The following is a 16,672-nucleotide window of genomic DNA, read 5'->3' on the forward strand; positions in this document are numbered from 1 at the left end:
ATACCACTCTGCATCTTCATTAGGATTATTAATTTGAGTCTTTAAACTCACTTATCACTGATTCTTCTGGCATCATCAGTTTGTTGACATATTCGCTGCCAGCCCTATTCACAATTCAGTTTTTATCTTAGCTTGAAGGAATTTTGATTTTAAAAAGTTTCAGTGCTTGTTTGAAGAGAAAGGAGAGATACACACTAATAAATCAGAATGATGGTAACCAAACTACTTACATTTCAGTAGTTTTCTATCTCAGTACGCTTACTGGTTTTAATTAGGTAGAAATTATTGTCATTTATAAGTACTAAGTTTTCATACTTGAGTTTTTAATAGTCTGGATATTTTTTCTGTATTTCAGTAAGCCATCGTGATTTAAGAACATTCAACAGCATATAAAATAGATTACACTGTTAACTTAGCCTCTTTCTTTCTTTCTCTGTTGTAATTTTTTTCTAAGAGCGATTGACTGACAACCTACGTATTGGACACACTTCTTCAGTAGGTGCCCAGATGTTCCTTTTTTTCAGGGTACTTTTATTGAGAATTTCTCCTCAACATCTAACCTCCTTATGGCCAATCATGGTGACAGAACTGGTAAGAATAATAATTAATAGAATGATCATAATAGTAGAATGAGTGATATTTTAAAGAAATAAATATTTACTAATACATTTTTCTCCTTTCTCTTCCATTTCTCTGATCATCCAGATTCAAACATTTATACAGTTAGAGGAAGATCTAACGGATGAACCAGCAAAGTAAGTTTTTTTCAATACATTTAACAAAAAGAAACAAAAATAAGTAAGATGAGCAAATCTGTTCTTAATTAGTTAATAATGTGGTAGGGATTGTGATTGGAACTAGTTCTATTATTTTAGAATTAAACTACAGTTCAGCAGTAGTAGAATATAGGCCATGTAGAGGAATAATACACCACAGAAGAAACAATGTCTAAATGTGCAGTTTCTGGATCAAGACTAGACTTCATTAACAATATTTATGGACTATGCAAAAGAGTCCCAGCCCCTAAAAGACACAAGCATCTTTCCACGGGCAATCAGCACCCAGATCAGCATAGATTAACTCCAAGGTTAACATCAGATCAACAATCAAGTAAACAATACCTCAATCAAGAAACTGGCAAAGAAGCCAACAGGAAACAGCCCAATTAAAAAATCTCTAAAACCATCCTGACCAACACTGACAGGCAAGCCACCAGAATATAAACTGGCAACAAACTGCACTCCTTACTAGCACTGATGATGTTACCTAGGTTGGATAATAAAACATCTGCAAGAAAACAGGCAAGCTCAGAAAGCATCAAGGACCGCTGGTCATCTTCCAGGTAAGCCCTCCTCGCTGACGGACCGGGGACCGGGACTGTCCACGGTTTCAGTCTGTGCTCTTTCGTTGGAGAGCCCCAGTCATTTTGATTAGGGTCTGAAGCTGCCTTGGAGGGGTGGTGGAGTAAGGGGAAGCTGCCAGCCAGGTTGAGGGGAGCCACATCTCCCCCCTCTGGGCTTGGTATTTTTTCCCCCTGAAGACGACTGAGCGGTGATCCAAAATGGCCACCCTGAAGAGGACGACTCCGCTGGACTAAGATTTGTGCAGGAGTGGAGAAGGAGGTAGACAACATAAGAACCGGGACAATTCAGCACAACTAAATAAAAGGTACCCCGGGATTGATGCTTTAAGAATTCTTAAGAAAGAAAAGAATGCGGCAGAATTAAAAAGGGAAGGGGAAAAAAAAGAGAGAAAATAACTCTGACAGCTGAGCGGAGCTTTGAACTGGGAGAGGAAGAAGCTGGAACAAGAAGCTTAAATAAATTGAATCAAAATACATTGGCAACAAACAGGCACAAACTAAAGCTGGATTTAAGAGTATTAAAAAGAAGAGGGAAATATACAAATTGGAGACTTGATAGTTTTGGAATATCGAGGGTCGGAAAGCCCTAACAATAAAACGGGGAGGAAAAAAAAGGGTGAGGACTTTGTATAATGGAGAGTGCCATCTGGCGGACAAAAATTTAAACTGAAAAATATAAAGAAAAAACTTTTGTTTCTCTGTGAACTTGATTCGATAAGAATGAAAAGGAAATATTGAAACAACAAAATAAGTACCCCAGAAAGTGAAAGCTGCACTAAACAAAATAAAAAGTAAGAAGAGACGAACTGTTGGACTAATTTGGTGACTTTGGTATAAATCCAGTGTTGGAATAGTTTCTCCAACAATATGGCCCCCCCGAATAGGAAGTCCCAACATGCTTTATAGGCATAAAATCAAATTAAGCCCCTCCCCCCAAATTAAGGCCTATATTAAACATGCGAAATGGGGGAGAATGGCGGGGGGGCTGGCCGTTAGGAAGTACTTTTGTTGCATACCCGGATATGGTGCTACCTGCGTTGACCTCGGCATTGGGGCACTTCGTATGGGGAAACCTTCTGCCACTGTTGCTTTCCCTTCTCCCCGTGCTGCCGCAGCATTTAAAGCAATGCCGCGGCATTTGGTGCAGCCATGCGCGGCCAGCCAGGGCTCCTCCCTGCAACCGGAGCCCAGCGGAGACACTCGGCTTCAGGCGCTCCTGTCGCTGCCTTCCCTTCGCCTTCTAAGGCAAAGCCAATTCTTTTAAAAACGACACCCTACTACCGGTACAACAAAGGCTCCCCTGCCCGAGAGGGCAGCCCAACCCCACGTGGGAAGGCGAATCTCCTGGGACCACAGCGCAGGATCAGCCAACCCCAGGAGAAGCGCCCAGCCGCCATCCCTGCCTGGCGCTGGGCAGAGCGAGAAGAGCTTTGCCTGGGGCGCCCAGCGCAGCTGACAGGCAGGCCCTCCTGCCTGGCGGCAAAGCTCTCGCCAAGGCAGCGAGCGCCTCCCCACCGAATCCTCAGCTCATCCCACCAGGGCCTCGCTGGAGCTGTGTGGGCTAGGCAGAGCCGGGAAAGCGAGCCGCGGGTACGCGCCCGCCTGCCAACTGAAAGAGCTGGGCTGACCTGAGCTTGGCTTCCTTCCCAAGTCCCTCCAGCCTGAACCCGAAAGGGCCACTGGGAGAGGCTGTCGAGGCAATGATAGTGCCCACCCGTCCGCGGACAGGGAGGCAAGGTGATGGCAGCGCTGCTTCCTTGGCCGGCGGGTCCAGCAGAGAGAGCCCGAAGACACCCGTCCTTTCCACCCCTCACCCAGCCCGTCCCCATCCCCATGCATCTCCAAATGCACTGGCAGCTCCAAACGCTGCAGCGGCACGGGCATCAGGCAGAGGCACTCACTCGTTGGGGCTCAGCTCAGAGGAGGACGCGGTGCAGGCCATCGCCTTGCCTCCCTGTCCATGGATGGGTGGGCACTATCACTGCCTCAGGCGGCCTCTCCCCTTCAGGTTTGGGCTGGAGGGACTTGGGAAGGAAGCCAAGCTCAGGTCGGCCCAGCTCTTTCAGTTAGCAGGAAGGCAGGCACGCACCTGCAGCTCGCTTTCCCGGCTCTGCCCAGCCCGCATGGCTCTGGCGCGGTCCTGGCAGGATGAGCTGAGGGTCCGGTGGGGAGGTGCTCGCTGCCTTGGCGAGAGCTCTGCCACCGGGCAGGAGGGCCCGCCTGTCAGCTGCGCTGGGCATCCCAGGCAAAGCTCTTCGTGCTCTGCCCGGCGCCAGGCAGGGATGGTGGCTGGGCGCTTCTCCCAGGGTGGGCTGATCCTGCGCTGCGGCCCCAGGAGATTCACCTCCCCACGTGGGGTTGGGCTGCCCTCTTGGGCAGGGGAGTCTTTGTTGTACTGGTAGTAGGGTGTCGTTTTTAAAAGAATTGGCTTTGCCTTCGAAGGCGAAGGGAAGGTGGTGACAGGAGCACCTGAAGTTGAGTGTCTCCTCCGGGCTCTGGTTGCAGGGAGGAGCCCTGGCTGGCCGTGCATGGCTGTGCCAAATGCCGCGGCGTTGCTCTAAATGTCGCGGCAGCACGGGGAGAAGGGAAAGCAATGGTGGTGGAAGGTTTCCCGATACGAAGTGCCCCACCAACGCTGAGGTCAACATCCAAGCTGTCACCGCCCTCCCGCCCACCCGAGGATGCAAGGGGGGGGAATTAAGTCACCCCCAAAAAGTCGGCCTAGCCATTGGGGGGGGGGGTCAAAAAAAATAAGGCCTTATTTTGTGAGAAACACGGTACTAGATGCAAGAGGTGAATCATTTTGCTCAGTGTTAAAAGCCATGGAAATGGCAATTGAAGAACATGAAGAAGAAACTTCAGAGAAGGAGTTAGATCAAGAAAAAGCCATTTTAAATAGACAGTCAATGCAAAGAATACAACAAAGAGGAGGGAAAAGAAGGGGGTTAAAAATAGGAGATTTGAAAAAGTAACTAAAAAGGGGAATATCTGTAGAAGTGGGAAAGACAGGAAGAAACAGCAGAAAAATAAAAGGGGGAAGGAAAATATAAAGAGGGAGAGGGATATAAATCAGGGAGAAAAGGATTGGGAAAATATAAGGGAAGAGAGGTAATGAACAGGAACAGGAAAGAAAGATGGGAATTGTAAAATAATGGAAAAAAATGTTTATTTAGAATACATAGGGAATGAATTAAGAAAGGGGATTCCGCATTGATATGAGGGGTAATAAGAATGTATTTGCAATTACAAGTTACTTAGACAATAGGGAAATATAGACCACTGAGAGAAGGAAGGGCACTGATATTTTTTAAATAAATGAATGTATGTTCTTTCTATTGTTACAAGAAAGGTTAATGTTTATTATATATATATTGAAATAATTGAAATGAATTGCAATTATGTTTTCAAATAAGATTAATATCAGTGACCAGGACTAGCTAAATAGATTAATAGTTTTTCTTTCTGCTATTTTTCTTTTGGTATTATAAATAAAACTCTGTGGAAGTAAAAGGGGAAAATATATTGCGGAATCTGACTGAAAAGTACAATGCTATGTAGTTCTTTTTTTAGGAAATTATTATTATAACTAATTAAAATAAATGGATATTGGGAATTAAGATGGGGGAATTAATGTATATTCAAACCACTGAGGTGACATTTCCAAATTAGTAAAGGGGGAGGGGAAATCCATGCTTTATTTTGTGTATAAAAGCTTGTATAAATCTAGAATTTAGGGAAAGAATATGCGATAGAATTGCAAACCCAACAGGTAAAAGAATTACAAGTTAACAAATATGAAGATATGGGAATTATTAGTGACTTAAATGAGAAAAGAGTATTATGGAAAAGGTCATGCTTAAAAGAAACGTTAATGTTTAAGAAATATTTGAAATAAATTGAAATGAACTGAGAAGATATTCAGAATGAAAGTAATATTAGTGAACAGGATTAATTTGTTTGTTCCTTTTCTTACGCAAAAGTTGGAGAATTAAGTTAAAAATGGATAAGATAGGAAGTTGAATGTAGAAAATAAATAGATAATTATTGTCATAGTTGCATGTAAAAGGTATATATAATAGTTGCATGTAAAAGTGGTGATCCGGAATTATGTTGTACACCGAAAAGAGCTTTTTTATTTCTCTTTGTTTTGGAAAAATTGAATAAAACTTGTTTAAAAAAAGAAAAAAGAAAGAATCAAGGACCGCTCATGTCAACCCTGAGCTACAAATTTTCTCCTTTATTAGTGCAAGAAATCTTTTTGAAAGGCTGCTGACATGTAACAGTTAGGTCTAGTAGAACTATTCTGTTACTAGCCCCCTTGAAATTATGTGGAATATAATACCCATTTGGTGGTTGGTTTGGAAAAGAAAGGAATGTTAAATTTAAAATAGAAATAGTAAAATTTAAAATAGACATTTTTTTGCTGTTTTAGCTAAGTAAAATTAACATTTTCTTCTTTTTGAAGTTGCAGGTGCATTTGTATTTGTACTCTTGTATGAAAGGATTTAATTAATTGTTCAATTAGTGTTCACATTTTTTAAAAAAAGTTACCAGGTTTGTTCTGCAGTCTTTGATATTTCTTTTTATGAATCTCACAGAAACAACAAAAAAATGAGCAGACAGAAAGCATCATCAAATGGCAGTGCTCGATTTCTTGGTGACATACATCAGAATGAATTAACCTTGTATTTATCAGCCTGTAAATTCTTAGACACAGCACTTTCTTTTCCATCTGACAAGATGCAGTTGTTTCAGATGTAAGTGTTATATTTTTATTCTTAGCAAAATAGTAGAGTATTTGAAGATTATCTCAATGTGATCTGATTGCGGCTCTCTTTCTACTGCATAGCTATGCCACTTCATTAGTTTATTAAATCTAATATTTTTCTGTCACTTTCAGAATGTGGTGAAACCTGTGCACTTAAATATGTATTTAAATGCATAAAATAAAATTTATAGATACAGATTATATTGCAAAAGAATTCAGTTAAGCTCAAATATAGTTATAAAAAAGTTAAAAATAACAAATATGTAATATAGCAATATATGTGGAAATAAAGTTGTATTTTTGCCTCTTCGAGTTTGTAGCAGAGAATTTCTGGTTTAAGAAAATGAAGGGAAAAATTGTTCCTGTAGGACTAAAATGACAAAAGTAACAAATATATTTAGATAAATTTAAAGAGCATTTAGGTTTAAAGATTTTGTACTGTGTACCAAATGAGATACCCAACATTTTAGAACTAGATATTTTTTCTGTTAATCGACATGATCACTAAATAAGACTACGTTAGATTTCGTACCTTACATAATGTCTGTTTTAGGTATAGGTGGGCCTTTGTTCCAGAGGTGGACATGCAGAGTTGCAGCATGATTTCAGATGTAATGGAAAGCCCCCAAGAATGCAAGCCTCATGTTGCTAGAATCATGGATTTATTGAAGCTAAAATATGGGGCAAGTACTATCTTTATCAAATGACTTTCATAGCCTGAAACTTCATAGTTTCCTTATCAAATAATATTTGTAAATCAATATTTATGCTGCTCAGGTGAACCCAAGACATTGTAAACAATATTCTCACATATTGAACAGAGCTGCTTCAATTCAGCAATATTGCTCAGCAATATTTGTATATATTTCGGAAGGCACAGTCTAGTAATTCTTCTATGGGACCCAATTCAAGTTAATTGACTAGTACATGATACAGTTAACATAGTGCATGTCCAATTCATATGAAATAATCAAAGTTATTCATACTTAATGCAAAATAAGCATATTATATGCAGCCTGAGTTTGTATTCAAGAAAATATGGATTGTGCTAATTTGGATAATATTTTAATAAGACAGAGTCAGAAAACACTTTTTTTATTTTATTGTTTTCTAAAGGTTGCTTAGCTATTACTGATAGAAATGTATTTAATATTTCTACATACCATACCTATCTCAGGTTGTTGAGAGCTACACAGATTGCTTACACATTAGTGCTGGTTATCTCAGATTCAGTGTAGTTTAAGTTGTGGTTTATCCAACTTCATTCTTACTTCCCCAACTTGGTTTTTCCTGTAATTGTGGAAAATATCTAACCATGCTTTTAGAGCCATTCTTGTGAATTCTCTTATCATCCTACAATATTTTGAATCTCAAAAATATGGAAAATATTATCTATAACTTATAAAATAGACTGTTAAAAATGTCTATGTTCAAACAAAAAATTGTGTGTGTGTGTGTGTGTGTGTGTATAATCACAATTGATAGTAAATACTTCCATGGAAATGCATATTAATAGTTCATTTTTTATTTTATTTTTTTCAAGGAACCAAATATCAATCATGAACCAACAAAAAATTGTGACTTTCCTCTTTTGGATCTTCATTCTATATCAAATATCACACAATTAATTCCATTCTTTAATACATTAAACTCTGCTTTTAAAACTCAAAGTGGCAGATTACTAAACACAGGCAACTTCAAGTCTTTTAAAAGCACCTATCCCATCAGCAGTGGAACAAGAATTTTGAAGCTATTGGAAGAATATGTTGAGAATGATTTTATAGATAATATGGAAAAGGAATCATTGTAAGGTATCTGTTCGGTTCTTAAAATCATCAGGTTTCATTTTGCTAAAATGTGAAATGCTTGAAGCAACATGCAACTTTTCCTTTTTTTAGCAAAACAAATTAGCTTAAGTTAAAATGAAGAATCATTATTTTTCAATTAAAATAATGTTTAATTGTTTATAAGTGCAGGTTTGTTGACTTTCAGTGTAAAAAAAATCCCTTCTACCAGGGAATATAACATTCTATATTTCTCAAAAGATAAATTCTTCTAAAGTTAATTTAATTCTGCTCTAAACAATTTCTGCATTGCAACTTACTAAAATAAATTGACACAGTTACATTACTCATGTTTTTCTGATCCCAAAGTAATAGTTCACACATTTGCAAGATTGATCAATCCTGCAGTTCAAGGTTGTCTTGCTGCCCGCAGGTCGGATGTGTCACACACTGGCCACACCCATGCCCGGTTTAGCAAAGGGGGGAAAATCACCATACGTCACCTGACGATGCCATGACAACACGAGTTTTACACCCCTACTCTAGGTGAACATGCCAAAAAATCAATTGCACAGAATAGTGAAACTTCTTTTTTTTTTTTTTTGAATTAGCTATAATGGCAGAATCTTGCCAGTTAAATTGTTTGCTGCATTAGTTTGCCTGAGGTACTTCAAAACATTGTGTTATTTTGGCCTTAATAATGCTTCATCTCCTTTTGCCTAGGCAACAGATCATGCATAATCTCCAGCAAGTTCATCCTCCTTACTCTCTATAGGTAGTTGACTGATAGCCTATGGATCACGAGAAGTTTCCTCTATCCTATTGCAATCCCACATTGGCACAATCATTTCCAATTCAATGTTAGGCCTATGACTGTAAGCAAAAACAAATTTACTAGTAAGTATGCTTCATCAAAACCAATTATACTTGCTTTTTCAGCAAATATTTTTAAGATTTGTCTTTATGTTTTCATGAAATTTATGAATAACCATTCTAAAACTGGGGAAAAAATTACTTGGAAGTTTTAACTGATTTAAAGCCATTGTTGCCTTTTACAGTTTGCTGAAATGGTACTTAATTGTAATAGGCCAATAAGAATGTAAAAGAATGTATGTCTAAATTCCTATATAGACAAATATATAGCACTACTATGCTTCATTGTAAGTACCAACTTCCAAACCTATTCAGTTTTATGCTGAAATATTCTTGAGCAAAACTGTACATTTACTGAAAGTATTATAGAGGTAGTCCTTACCTATGACCTCAATTGAGCCTAACATTTTTGTTGCTACGTGAGACATTTGTTAAGTGAATTTTGCCCCATTTTATGACTTTTCTTGTCTCCCCTGTTAAGTGAATTATGCAGTTGTTAAGTGGGTAACATAGTTAAGTGGATCTGGCTTCCCCCATTGACTTTGTCAGAAGGTCGCAAAAGGTGATCACATGCTCCTGACACTGCAACCATCATAAATATGAGTCAGTTGCCAAGCGTCTAAATTTTGATCATGTGACTATGGGGATGCTGCAACGGTTGTAAATGTGAAAAACAGTCATAAATCACTTTTTTCAGTAACATAATTTTGAATGGTCACTAAGCAAACTGTTGTAAGTCGACGACTACCTGTATAACACTGGAAGCAAATCATTTTATAGTTAAAGGTTCCTTTTGAAAGCGAACGGCTCTTGTTCTAGCTAGGGTTTTGCACAAGATTTGTAATACATGAGCATAACCAAGGATAAGAAGAAGGTAAAAGATGCCATGCAAGTAGAAAAACATAGATAACAAAGCAAAGAATGTGTACATTCAAAAACTACTACATTGTTTAAATGAATTTAGTATTTAATTGTACTTTTTAAGTTCAGATTTTTTTATGCAACTGTCCTTCTTTCTCCACCCGTGATGATTAGCACTTTGAGTTTCTCAAATAATATACACTGGGCAAAAAACAGCTCCAGTGTGAATATTTCTGTTACCCATTTAGGTAAAAATTTAAATACCTTTGTTGAGTTAGTTAAATGTCAGATAATAGATAATTTTTCATTTAATTGGTTTCCCTTTTCATTAAATGCCCGCCCAGATCGTAAACACCAATGTATGATGTAAAGATGTACTTATTTTAATATTGTAAATTATTTATGTATTTTGTAAACTTAAACAAGTATACTTTAATTAAGCTTTCTTTATCATTATGAATGTATACTTATGCTTTTCTAAATGTTTTTGATCAGATATATATGTTCCACTATATAACAGGTACTGCTGTATAAATACTGTGTGTTTGCTGTCATGTGGAAATTTAAACATTTCCAAAATCTTTGACAATGTTGCTAGCTCTCAGGGAAAATAGACAGTCTTTGTTTGCAATTCCAGTTGTTTCACAGGAGAATTGGACATGTCCCTTGCTCTTTATTCTGAGGAAGTGCAGCTGATATTAGCTATTTTACAATACATATAATTCCCAGATCTAATTTAATCCTCTAATACCTTGTAACTTATTCTTCCGTTATATCTACCACAAAACTTAACTTTCTTTTCCTCTCTCCTGTTTTCTGCTCTATCCACCTTGAACTTAACTCAGGGGCTATATTTATGACTTTATTGTAACTTTCAATTTCATTTATAATACCCATAATTGTTTATTAAGATAGATCACCTTCTCTATAAAATATATTGATGATTGATGCCTGCAGGAGGTTATTTGCTGCTACATTGTTGAATTTCATTCAGACTCGCAAACAGTATATTGCCTTTGTTTCTTCAGGCCCCATTTTCCCAGATCCTGTCAAACAAAATGTATTTCAAGTAGTTGAAAATGTACTTGACCAGTTGGATTTACCATCCTTGGGTCTCTATAATATTTCAGTAGATTTACTGTGCACAACTTGTAGCTGCACAGCAATGTGATATTGGGAGCACACTGAGAACCAGTTTGGTTTAGTGGTTAAAGCATCAGGCTAGAAAGCTGGAGACCATGAATTATAATTCCGCCTTAGCCATGAAAGCCAGCTGGGTGACCTTGGGCCAGTCACTCACTCAGCCCAACCACCTCACAGGGTTGTTGTTGTGAAGAAAATGGGATGAAAAAGGTATTGGGTATGTTCCCTGCTTTGAGTTATTCGTAAAAATGATAAAGACAGGAATTTTTTTTCAGAATTTGAATTCAATATTATCTGGTTTGGAAAATACAGCTATTATTGAAATGCTCTTTTTCCAAGTAATCATAATTTAGATGATGTTTTGATTTGATGCTATTGTTTTAAAATGACTGATAACTGAGTATCTTAGACAATGAATTATGGCAAAAAGAAACAGGATGTAATTACGTATTTAAAATGATTGGCAATGGAGAATGGAATATTATGGTAAATAAGTGCTATATAAAGTTGTAATTAATATTGAATGTAATTCTCATAGTCAATGTTATTTCAAAACACCTTAAACATTAAATGTTTGTTTCTACCACTTATATTTCATGTAGATTGGTCTTTCATACTGAATGTTTTATTTCTAAATCATAACCTTTTAAAACATCCACATACCTACAAAGGAACAGTTAAAAAATAAATCATTTTAAAAACAAACTTTCAACTCTTGCAATTATTTTGATAATTTATTAATCTTTTTTGGAATGTAATTTATCATTGAGCATATGACAGACACTTTGATAGCATATACTGTATTTATAGAGATTCAGTCTCTGAATCTAAGCATATGCACAGTTTCCATATGGAAGGTTGACATATCTATTGATTGTCATCCTTATGGGTCGCAGCCCAGTTTGTGCCAGGGTAAAAAAATTGTCTGTGAAAAATGACTGCTGATGACTCTTCAGTTGTCTCAGAAGCATGCCTAGGCAAGAATCTTTTAAAATCCTTTATCCATCAAGAGTTTCAATGCTATTTTTCAAGGGCTATATAAATCAATGCATCTGCCACAGTATATCGTTAACTAGCTGATTAACACAGGAAGTTCTGGGTCACATCTTATTGCTGATTGGTTTATGGTTAACATCTAATGTAATTATTTCTTCCTCACTATTTCTCATTCACTCCCTTCATAACAGTGATTGAAAGTAGATTGTCACTTTGCTTTAACTAAAAATACTGTTTTAAAGCCTAACTACTGAAGCCCCCCAAAAAAAAAAAAAAAGAAACCATGAGGTAGCAAATAATCCAAACACAATACAAATATTTAAATCATAAAGGGAAGAAAACCCTGTCTGGGTCATTGGCAGAACTCAGGCAAGCTCACCTAACGACAAAAAACACAGCACTAGAATGTAGCAAAAGAGCAAACATAGATGGTTAGACGAATTACCAGAACAAATAGACACATGAATTAGATTTCTCAACCTTGCTTCCTTTCAGGAAGAGAGATTAACCTTCCTCTTTCCAGACAAAATTATTCCCATTAATAAATACAGGATTAAACATCACCAAGCACAGAATTAAATGTTCCCAAAAATCAGTTTTAGACAAAAACTCAGAGGGTATGTAACAATCACGTTTGAATATCAGTCTTCCTAGCTAGCCAAGAAACTGCTGAATGTCACTTGTCTTGGTTCCTTGCCATTAAAAGACCTCTTTCTGGCAACTCTGCTTCGTTATTTCATTTATTCTTCAAAGTATTGTTTCCCAGCTGGAAGAATCCTCATCAGGAGGCATTTTCCTCCCAACACTACAATTCCAAGATCTTTTGAGAAAAGGGATACAGAGATATTACAAAGATATTTAAATGTACAGAATTTCCAGAACACATTGCTTATGGTTTCCATTTAGGTTGATTTCCTCCATTTTAATTGATAAGGGTTGGAAGTGTGCGAGAAGAATGCCCCTTAGTTTGAAAAAGTAAAGATTTCCTTTAATGCATTATTCCATTTGATTTAAATTAGCAATGATCAGTATATTTGTACAAAACACAATCCTTCTATGAAGCCCCTAAGAAAACGAATCGTAATATTTTTAGCAACTTTTGTTAGTTAAAAGTTTAAATAGTCAAATGACCAAAACTTTCTATATTCGATTGTTAGGTCACGTCCATAGCTTATATTCTGGAAAGTTCAGGACGTAACGTTCTCTATTTGTATCAATTTTCCTATCATTTTTTGCCAGATTCTAAGCTTGAAAGTTCGGCTCACTGCTAGTATTTCTAAGATGCTCTTGGGATTTCTTTGTTTTACTAAACTAGGGTTTCGAAATCAGGACAACCACTAGATGGCCATACACTTAAGGCCAGTCCAAAGTCTCCTTTTGCAAATAATGCTTCTTTTCGCTTTACTGAATGAGTAGACAGCGCACAAGACTGCGTCCCATCAGATGTACTAGGGAAAAGCTATTGGACGATAGTTCATTATCGAGATTATTAGATTATCTAATGAGTGAACCGCTTCCTTTGGTGGCAGGCGGGAAAGAAGCACAGCTACAAAGGGAAATGCAAACTCTAGATATGAAAAATTCCATAGCCGATGCATTCATTCTACAGGAGAGTAATTAAAAAGCTCCCCAACTCTCAGCACCTCAGCTCACAAAACAGAGAAAAAAAGCGAAGGAAAAACATACGTTTCCGCTTTCTCGGCCCCGCCCCGGAAGTAAAGCTTTCTCTTTCCCAAGAATTTGGGAAAGAGGAAGCTTTAGGTTGGCTGCGGCTTTTGTAGTGGAGTTAAAATGGCGGCGGTGCAGAAGTCGAGTGGGATTCTTCTTAGTGCGGTGAGAGACGGAATAGGATTTGGTTGTGTTTTATTTTGGGGGGGAGTTGGCCAGGGGAAAGAAGGGGAGGTAAGGGGGGCTTCCTTTTGACGCTGCCTGCCTTGCCAAGCCAAAGACTTGCAATGTAGGAATGAGTTTGCACCCTTTTTTCCCTTCCTCGAATTGCGGGTGGGGTGGAGGGAAGGTTTTTTCTCCAGCCTAGAATCCCGCTTTCTTTTCTGGTTTTATTGTTCGTGCTATGGATCTGGCTACGTTGAGAAGTGGAAGAGGGGTTGCTTGATTATGTTAACGGGTTTTTGCAACGAAGCCGCATTTAGTTTTCTGCTTTAGAGCCCAGGGTTCTGAGAACGTTTTGCTTCTTAAAAGTCTATGGAGATTCTCAATCATCCAGGTCAAGGTTGTCCCAGAGGTGCGTTTTTTTTTTCAAACGGCTACTGGAATTCCTTGATTTCTTTGTGTGTTTTTTTAAATACACATTTCGCTTTTCATCTGAACTGAAGCTTCTTGGATGAAAAGCGAAACATTTTCGAAGGGGAAAAAAAAACCAAGAAAAGCCTTTTGGAAACGATACCCTTGGGAAGTTTCATTCTTAAAGTTGTTATTGCTAATGAAACTGAAATCGTATTTTCTGATCAGATCTTTAAACGTACAGGAGTTTTATTGGAAGACTGTGGTTAAATGATTATACTAGGATTTTATAACAATTAGTATTCTTTCTTGTGGGAAATGGGATGGTATGACAAAAAACGAGAATCCCGAGGAAGTAACCTATTTAGATTTTGGAAATAGCTTTCGATTCTCCATAAAGTGAGGCGGAGTCTACAACCATGTGATCATATGGTTTTGTTTGTTAAATAATACCAGGATTGCAATCTTTGGTGTAAACACGTGCAGCTAGCTGCCTTATCCATTAGTGCAGCGTTTGGAATCTGTTGTTGCAGTATCGAGGCAATGTTACATTGCCATGTTATCTAAGATCTTTTTAATTTTAATTTTTGTAATATTTTTGCCTCAGAAATATTTATTTAATGCCATGTGACTAAGAAGTATGAGTCAAAATCAGAGAGAAACCAGAAAGTTTCATTTCTGGTAAAGCAGTAGTGTAAGTGATAATACTGACAGAACTGAAACAAGCTGTGCAAAAGCAGAAAAATAATAAACTCCAGGTTTTATGGGCTTCTGGGGGAAATATATAAAACTATGGGTGAACTGATAGAACCATTAATGCTGGAAGTGTACAATGATGTATTGATGGAAGCAAGATTACCTGAATCTTGCAGGGAGGCATATATCTGTTTAATACCAAAAGGGGTACAAACAACAAACAAATTCAAAATTACAGGCCAATATCATTGTTGAATGATTCACAACTATAGTACTGGTAGCAGAAAGACTGAAAAAATTATTAAAAGAATCTATATATTCAGACCAAAATGGATTTCTCCCAATAAGACAAATTAGGAACAATACAAGAACAGTAATAAACATATTGGAATATTACAAGGCTCATCCAGAAAAGCAAGCAGCGCTAGTTTTTCTGGGTGCACAAAAGGCTTTTGATAACCTTGATTGCCAGTTTATGATACAACAAATTAAATATATGAATTTAGGAAACAAACTTGAGACAATGATAGAGGTGATATATTCCCAAATATTATTAAATGGGGAGAATACAGAGACTTTTAAAATAACGAAAGGGGTAAGGCAAGGTTGTCCATTGTCACCTCTACTTTTCATCCTGAAAAGCTAGAAATATTAATTTGAATTAGACAAAATCCAGATATAAAAGGAACTGGAATCAAAAAAGAGGATATAAAATTCAAGTTTTGCAGATCACCTGGTATTCTTCATAGAAGACCCACTGGACACAGGAAATATTTTAATATGAGAATTAGAAAAATATGGAAAAGTATCAGGTCTTAAAAATTAATAGAGAAAAGATTAAAATGTTAACTAAAAATTTAACAGAAGAACAGAAAAGAGAATTAGAAAGGGTAACGGGACTCCAAATAATAAAGTCAAATACTTAGGAATATGGCTAACTGCGAGATGTTCATCGATAAAAGAAAATAACTATATAAAATTGCTGCAACAAATAAAGATTTGGAATTATGGGGGAAATTACAATTATCTTTATTAGGAAGAATTGCCACGATTATTTTTCCCAAATTACTTTATTTATTTCAAACAATCCCCATAAAATTAGATAAGAACTTTTTTACAGAACTGAACAAAATAACATTAAAATTTATATGGTTAGGAAAGAAAGCTCAAATAAGATTAATAGTGTTACAGGATAGTAGAACTAGAGGTGGCTTTGGACTCCCAGAATGGGAATTTATTATAATGCTGCAGCATTGAGAAGGATCAAGGAATGGGTCAGTTTGAGAAATAAAAGGATTTTAACTCTGGAGGATCATGATTTACAGATGGGGTGGCATGCCTTCCTATGGGAAAAGAAAAGTAAGAAACATACATATTTTTATAAACATCATATGAGGGATTCATTGATACAGATTTGGAATAAAATTAGGAAAAACATTATATGAAAATACCTGCCTGGCTATCCACCATGGAAGTGATGATATACCCCAATACAGGTGAAACTCGAAAAATTACAATATCGTGCAAAAGTTCATTTATTTCAGTAATGCAACTTAAAAGGTGAACTTAATATATGAGATAGACTCATTACATGCAAAGCAATGTTCAAGCCGTGATTTGTCATAATTGAGATGATTATGGCTTACAGCTCATGAAAACCCTAAATCCACAATCTCAGAAAATTAGAATATTGTGAAAAGGTTCAATATTGTAGGCTCAAAGTGTCCCACTCTAATCAGCTAATTAAGCCATAACACCTGCAAAGGGTTCCTGAGCCTTTAAATGGTCTCAGTGTGGTTCAGTAAGAAGCAGAATCATGGGAAAGACTGCTGACCTGACAGTTGTGCAGAAAGCCATCATTGACAACCTCCATAAGGAGGGAAAGCCTCAAAAGGTAATTGCAAAAGAAGTTGGATGTTCCCAGAGTGCTGTATCAAAGCACATTAA

The 16,672-nt window shown here is 37.2% G+C and overlaps 2 protein-coding genes across 5 annotated transcripts in view; both read left to right on the forward strand.

The window, feature by feature from the left end:
- Window positions 1–11,497, forward strand: part of DOP1B (DOP1 leucine zipper like protein B) — a 53,541-nt gene extending 42,044 nt beyond the window's left edge. For 2 of the 4 annotated variants that reach the window (XM_026700530.2, XM_087937610.1), the window contains exons 33-37: window positions 455–591; window positions 706–755; window positions 5,962–6,120; window positions 6,685–6,814; window positions 7,675–11,497. In XM_026700530.2, the coding sequence (XP_026556315.1) occupies window positions 455–591; window positions 706–755; window positions 5,962–6,120; window positions 6,685–6,814; window positions 7,675–7,941 (743 nt within the window). In that variant the 3' untranslated portion in view covers window positions 7,942–11,497. Of the gene's footprint in view, window positions 1–454; window positions 592–705; window positions 756–1,270; window positions 1,343–1,540; window positions 1,669–5,961; window positions 6,121–6,684; window positions 6,815–7,674 lie in introns of those variants that run through there. The other 2 variants (XM_087937608.1, XM_087937611.1) reach the window with 2 other exon arrangements.
- Window positions 11,498–13,526: 2,029 nt separating this feature from the next.
- Window positions 13,527–16,672, forward strand: part of MORC3 (MORC family CW-type zinc finger 3) — a 46,006-nt gene continuing 42,860 nt past the window's right edge. The window contains exon 1 of the mRNA XM_087937629.1: window positions 13,527–13,621. Within this exon, the coding sequence (XP_087793755.1) occupies window positions 13,580–13,621 (42 nt within the window). The 5' untranslated portion in view covers window positions 13,527–13,579. The remainder of the gene's footprint in view (window positions 13,622–16,672) is intronic.

This window comes from Pseudonaja textilis, chromosome 7, assembly GCF_049901715.1.
Source record: "Pseudonaja textilis isolate UNSWEBS1 chromosome 7, rPseTex1.2, whole genome shotgun sequence".
Classification (NCBI taxonomy): domain Eukaryota; kingdom Metazoa; phylum Chordata; class Lepidosauria; order Squamata; family Elapidae; genus Pseudonaja; species Pseudonaja textilis.